The sequence below is a fragment of the Hyaena hyaena genome, unplaced genomic scaffold, assembly GCF_003009895.1.
Source record: "Hyaena hyaena isolate Hyena2069 unplaced genomic scaffold, ASM300989v1 scaffold_477, whole genome shotgun sequence".
Classification (NCBI taxonomy): domain Eukaryota; kingdom Metazoa; phylum Chordata; class Mammalia; order Carnivora; family Hyaenidae; genus Hyaena; species Hyaena hyaena.
This window is the reverse complement of record NW_024081112.1, coordinates 802199-808944: the sequence shown is the minus strand read 5'-3', so window position 1 is coordinate 808944 and position 6746 is coordinate 802199. Positions and strand designations below refer to the sequence as shown.

The 6746-nt window shown below is 43.8% G+C and overlaps 2 protein-coding genes across 2 annotated transcripts in view; one reads left to right on the top strand and one right to left on the bottom strand.

Moving 5' to 3' along the window:
• Positions 1 to 575, bottom strand: part of LOC120246687 (proline-rich protein 2-like) — a 19759-nt gene extending 19184 nt beyond the window's left edge. The window contains exon 1 of the mRNA XM_039254331.1: positions 431 to 575. Within this exon, the coding sequence (XP_039110262.1) occupies positions 431 to 575 (145 nt within the window). The remainder of the gene's footprint in view (positions 1 to 430) is intronic.
• The window catches only part of GNB4 (G protein subunit beta 4), a 63114-nt gene that overhangs the window by 18967 nt on the left and 37401 nt on the right, over positions 1 to 6746 (top strand). The window lies entirely within an intron of this gene.

Here is a 6746-nt window from a genome sequence, read left to right as displayed (position 1 = left end):
GAGAGGGAGAGAGAGAGAGAACGAGAGGGAGAGAGAGAGAGAACGAGAGGGAGAGAGAGAGAGAACGAGAGAGAGAGAACGAACAGGGGAGGGGCAGAGAGAGAGGGAGACACAGAATTGGAAGCAAGTTCCACGCTCTGCTGTCAGCAGAGTCTGACACGGGGCTTGAACCCATGTAGTGTGAAATCATGACCTAAGCGGAAGCTGGATGCTTAACCAACTGAGTCACACAGGTGCCCCTGGTCTGTCTTAGTTTGGAGAATTGCCTTTAAACTCTAGATGCTAATCTTTTAATTTTAGATTGTGGTGACCTTTTCCCTGTGTGTGGCTGGGACCCCCTCCCGCCGCCCCCTCCTCTGTAGAAGAGAGACTCTTCTCATCATGAGTACATGTGCTCAGATGACAGAAGCGGGCCGCCCTTCTACCTGACCTTTACTCCTCTTCTCAGCCTTCTTGGAGACGTGGATAATTGTAAGAGTTCTCGTCAACAGTTGTGTCGTGGTGGTGCTGGTGGGTGGTGTGTGCTGCAGACCGTTGGGCTGTCTAGTAAGCCTTGAGGTTGATTCTGCTCCCATATGGTAGAAGCTTTAAAAAAGGTAGCGTAGAGGCGCCTGGGTGGCTTAGTCGGTCACGTGTCACATCTGGCCCAGGTCATGATCTCACAGTTAGGTTTCTGAGCCCCACATAACAGGCTCTGGGGCAACGCTGTGGAAATTTCTCTCTCTCTCTCTCTCTCTCTCTGCCCCTCCCCTGCTCCATCTCAGAAAATGTAGCATAATTGTTGCCTCTGCCTTCAGCTTTGGGGCTGTTCACTACATCTGAGTTCTCTGAAGTCCTCTTCAGTTTTCTGTTAGGCACGTGACCCACGTAGATGAAAACCTTAATTTCTGTCTATAATCACTTCCGTTTTTGGTCATTAATTCAGGTAAGGTCTGATCAGTGAGAGAATATGTTTTGGTTTACTCCCTTCTCAGGTTGTGTTCTTGATTATTTTGTTTTTTTTTTTTAATTTTTTAAATTTATTTCTGAGAGAGAGAGAGACAGCGTGAGCAGGGGAGGGTCTGAGAGAGAGGGAGTCACAGACTCTGAAACAGGCTCCAGGCTCCGAGCTGGCAGTCAGCACAGAGCCCGATGCGGGGCTCGAACCCACGAACCGCGAGATCATGACCTAAGCGAAAGTCGGATGCTCAACCGACTAAGCCACCCAGGCGCCCCCTGTTCTTGATTATTTTGAACTTTAAGGAAGATGTGAAGTTAATTTATGTAGTCGCAGTTGGCCTGGCTCTCCCAATGGAGAATTTCTTTAGTGGTGGGTGACTGTTTTATCTTCCTGTTTTTCTTTCTTCTGCCATTACTTTTCATATGTCCTCCCCTCCCAAACCCTCCTGTTGAATTCACAATTTTTAAAAAATATTTTGCCATGTTCTTGATTTTTATTATTAACTGTGGTTGTAAAGGATGCAGGAGGCAAGTAGTTGGAGGACGTTTGTTCTAGTCAAATATGTGCCCCTGGAGACTTCCGTGGATTTAGCGCTGTAGTTTGAGGGAGCTGCTTTTAAACTGTACCTCAGGCAACAGTACTGTTGTCAAGAATTCAAAACTTTTATAGCCGTAGTCTATACATAGACCATGTCAGTACACGGATTGACCACTTTGTTAGATCCTCTTTTACACTTTCAATACATAACTTCTTAGGATTTCTTACTAGGTTTCACCTGGGGGTATCTTACGGACTCATTTTTGCCCCAGTCAGCCTCTAGGCTTGTATGGAAGTAGTTTCTAATCTAACCTGTGCTCGATGCTCTCTTTACTGGTATTCTCCGGAATCCAGCAATTGTCAGGTGAGAAGAAAATATCAGCAGAAAGCTTGTGTAATCAAAATATTCTTTCTCCTTAGTTATAGAGCTAACAAGTTGTCTTTAAAGAGTGAAAAATAGTTCCTCCTTTTAGCAGCAGATAGGGAAGGTGGGAGAAGGCAGCTTGAATATTTATTTTTAGGCATCCAGAAAAAATCTGTGGTCCTCTCTGTAGGGGAGGAAGAGTAATTCTCCTTTTAACCTTCTGAGTTCTTGGCTGAGACCCCTTGAACTAAAAGATAGATGAGAAAAACAAGCTTGTGAACATGTATTCCTCTGGTATACGGGTATGTGAGGGAGATTCCCAGGGAAAAAGCTCCCTTAGAGAGCCCAAGGCACCAGCTTCAATACCGTCCTCAGCTAAAGACCTGAAGGAAGGGTGCCTGGGGGGGTGGGGAGGGGACCGAGGCCTGGGAGGTTATCAGGAAAAGCAAGGGTAAACAAGGGTAAGGTTTGTTGTACAGATTTCAGTTGGTGCATTCTCCGCTGGTTAAGATTCTCTGGTGATAGAGTCCTCTTTTTCTTTCTAGTAGGAGAGGGAGACACCCTCACAAATAGAAATTTTTATAAATGTGAATTTCCATTTCAGAGGGGTGACTTCTCTTTTGTTTTCAGTTTCTCTTGAGTCTGCTCTTTCTCTCTTGAGTCTGCTGTTTCTCAGAATAATCCTGTGCCACATCCTCAGGCCATATTTTGGGTGGCATATTCTGCTAGCTTTCATTGGGTACAAACATCACAAGGGCTCAGATTTTGCCACTTAGAAATCTTTCAACGTGGTCCCTTGCCTTATAACTGCTTCCTTTTCCATGATGACTGCTTAATCTTGCCTGAAGTTGGCTGGGCATGAGTGAGGCTGGAGAATTCATATTTCCATGTGAAGAAATGGGGTCATGTATAGGCAGCTCTTTTGGAGAGTGCATGATGAAGATCAAAAAGAGGAGTATCAGTGATAGCGATCCAGGTGTTTTGTACTTCTCCCCCCTCTCTTTTTTTTTTTTTTTTAAAAGGGAGAGCTTTAGATATGTTTAACCCTGATAGAAAGGATACAATTGAAAGTGAAAGGTTACCCACAGGTGGTGGTTTGCTATGTGAAAGTGAGGAATCAACTAACAATAAACTGAACTGTTAAACACCTAAATACACCGACTAATCTTAGCTTTCATTAAGTTCATTCTGATCTAATATGAAGTCTGCAGTGTTACCTAGAAGTATTCCCACCAGACGCATCAAACTTGAGTATCATCTAACATGTAGCTTTAACTTCCAGTTGATTGGCAGGATAGAGTTTAGAGAATACCATAAGGAAGTAAACAGAATGTGGGAAACTGTAGATAGGACAGGCGGCTCATTCCTCAAGTAAGTCAGTATTCTAGAGGGAGAAAAGAAAGCAGGTGGTGGATACTTTTAGATGGGAGAGACTTGAGAGACCTAACCAAATGTATTGTATTATATAGTCCTTGATTGGATCCTCTTTTGAATAAATCAGATGTAAGATAGTGGTGGAATAATTGGGGAGATTTGAAAATGGACTAGGTAGTAGTAGCTCCTAAATAATTACTATTAATTTTGGTAGATCTATTAAAGGTGTTATGGTTAAATAGAAAAATGTCCTAGTATTTTTGGAGATCTATGCTGATGTATTTCCGAATGAAATGTCTTCATGTTTGTAATTGACTTTAAAATACTTCAACAAAAATAATATAAAGTAAGTACAATGATAATTTGTAAATCATATGGTGGGTATTATGGGTGTCCATTGTACTAATATCTTTACCTTTTTCTGTGTTTGAAAATCTTCCTAAAAGACTAAAACAATGGAGGAGAAATGAGAGCACGGAATATTATATAAGATAATCAGAAGTGTAAGATTGCTGAAAAGATGATAGGATTTAAATCCTAGGTGGAAGAATTGGACCAAATGACAGAAAAGTCAGTTCGTCTATTCTACTAGAGGGGAAGGAGAATGTGATGAGTCAGTTATCTCTGTGTAGTTTTATATATTTAGTCTTAGAAGATTGAAAGAGTTCATGTCTGATGGCTTCTGCTTTCTCTGTGATGTAGAAGGCAAAGTCTTCTGCAAGAGAGGGTATGAAAGGTCAAAAGCTCAAAGAGTTCAAAGGAACTGAAATAGTTGATAGTAAAAGTGGAAGTGATTAAAAAGCTGCATGGAGCGGCCCGGTGGTTTTGAGGGCCCAGTTGAGATGGGTAAAATGAATTTGTAGTATCGCTAATATGCTCTGTTGTTTGACTTTTTTGATCAATGTTTGATCACTTCATTACTGGCCGAAAGAAAGTAGGTACCTGGGTTTATAAACATTGTGATTTTTGTCTGTTGAGTATAACAAAATAAAAGGGTAGGGAAACTAGGGTGCTGGCAAGATTGTTGATGAAGTGCTGGATCTGGAACCTAATCCGTGCAAGGAAGGAAGTGAAGTCTGCAAGTAGGGGATGAATATGCCCTGGAGGTCTAATGTATGGCCGAGGGACTACAGTCAACTGCACTGTATTGGATATATACTTCACAGTTACTGAGAGACTTGATCTTACATGTTGTCTTTACAAAGAGATGGTAATTGTATGATAGGATAGTTAACTCTTTGGTAATCATATTACAATATAGAAATCACATTCTTTTTTAAAAAAATTTTTTAATGTTTGTTTTTGAGAGCGAGAGAGAGCATGAGTTGGGGAGGAGCAGAGGGAGGGAGACACAGAATCTGAAGCAGGCTCCAGGGTCTGAGCTGTCAGCACAGACTCCTACGCAGGGCTCAAATCCACGAACCACGAGATCATGACCTGAGCTGAAGTTGGACGCTCAACTGACTGAGTCACCCAGGTGCCCCTAGAAATTACATTCTTTAACTAAAACTTCTATAGTAACTTCCACAATGTTATATGTCAGTTATATCTCAAGAGGTACCTAAATTCCCTGTATTTCACATTGGACTCCTCATCTCTTATGAACCTTCTCCTTCAAGGAGTCAAGGACTTCAAAGTGTCTGGGATGTTAACTACTTACAAGCTAGTCAGTTAGCCTTTTCCTGTTGCACGGATGCTAGCCGACCACAGAGACTCCTTGGTCAGGGACCAAGGACCGCCTCCTAGCATAGCAAGTAGCATATCCTGGTGCTGGTTTGTGTTAATTTCCCCATGTTCCTCAGTTCCTCTGAGGTTAACACAGGTGGGCCTAGCTGGATGGCACACATGAAGTGGGTTTGTGTCCCAGCCCAGAAACACTGAGCTTGGGGAGTTGACTGCTTATGTGGAACCAAGTCTACTCTGTCTTGGGGTTGAGGAGACATTGCCTCATAGCTCAAGGTTGCTCGCTCCAAATACACCCCTGAGAAATGGCCCAAGTGAAAGTGACTAGGGCCTTATATTTTGGCACACCCAGGAAAAATGTATAGGGACATTCAGGGCCTGTGGGTCTCCCAAAAGTAACCTATCCACAGAGTGGTGGTGATGAGGGAACTGTTTTTTGTCACTCCTGTTCATGGTACCTCTGTCCTTTGGGACATCCAGGCTGGAAAATCTGATGCATTTGTACATATCACAGTCTATTCTGAGTAGCTCTTGCCACACGCTACTAGCTAGCCTTGTTACCTGAAACTGGATTTGCCTCTTGGTGAGTGCTGAGTCAATACACCCAATGAAGCCAAAGAACAGGAAAGGAAGGAGTTTTACTTGTAAAGGAGAATACTTTGTTTTTCCCCAAAGCAGTGTCTCCCTGAATGACAAAATAGAGGACATTTTAAGCTAAGGGTGCATACGTATTCATGAAGAAGTTTGGGCAATGGGGAATACAGCATGGAGTTGGGGCAAGCGTCATCTCAAGGTGACCAGGTCCAGGTCAAAGTCATGAGGAATGGTGGAAGCCGTGGTCGGCACCATCAGTTCTCTGGCTCCAGTTGAACTGGTATCAGTGCTCAAAGGGGTATAGATCCTGCAAAGTTCAAAGTGTGTGTGGGTCGGATCAATAGCCAGGCCTGATTGATAGTGGCTGTTTGTTCTCACCTTCTTTCCCAAGGTGTCTGGGGGCCAAAAATGACTTTTTTTTTTTTTAAATGTTTTATTTATTTCTAGGAGAGAGAGAGAGAGCGTGAGCAGGGGAGGGTCAGAGAGAGAGGGAGTCACAGACTGAAACAGGCTCCAGGCTCTGAGCCGGCAGTCAGCACAGAGCCCGACGCGGGGCTCGAACCCACGAACCGCGAGATCATGACCTAAGCGAAAGTCGGACGCTCAACCGACTAAGCCACCCAGGTGCCCTAAAAATGACTTTTTAAGAAAGCCGTGTCTGGGGGCGCCTGGGTGGCTTAGTCGGTTTAGCGTCCGACTTTCGCTTAGGTCATGATCTCGCGGTTCGTGGGTTCGAGCCCCGCGTCGGGCTCTGTGCTGACTGCCGGCTCAGAGCCTGGAGCCTATTTCAGAGTCTGTATCTCCCTCTCTCTCTGACCCTCCCCTGCTCATGCTGTCTCTCTTTCCTAGAAATAAATAAAATTTTTAAAAAAAAAAAAAGAAAGCCATGTCTGTTGGTCTTTTTCTGGGACGCCTAAGCTTACAGTTGCAGATAAGGTCTTCTTTAAAGGGTGATTTGTGTATGGGTGGCCTTGGGGTGGCAAGGCAGTAGTGAGTGGGTAAGAAGTGGTTTTGAATACCCTGAAACTAATGAGATCTGTTAGAGCCCCTTGGCTCTCCTTTTGAGTACATGAGCAGCTCAATAGGCAAGATTTACACTGGTTTTGCTTGCCCAGGATTTTCTGGAACTCAGGAAATGAAGAAGCATCGGAACCAGAGTTTTTAGGATTTCGGGGCCAGGGATCTCTCCGGTATGCTCCAGCACAGGCAGTTAAGGTTGTGAATTTAAAGAACCTGAATGCTACTTATCTTCAG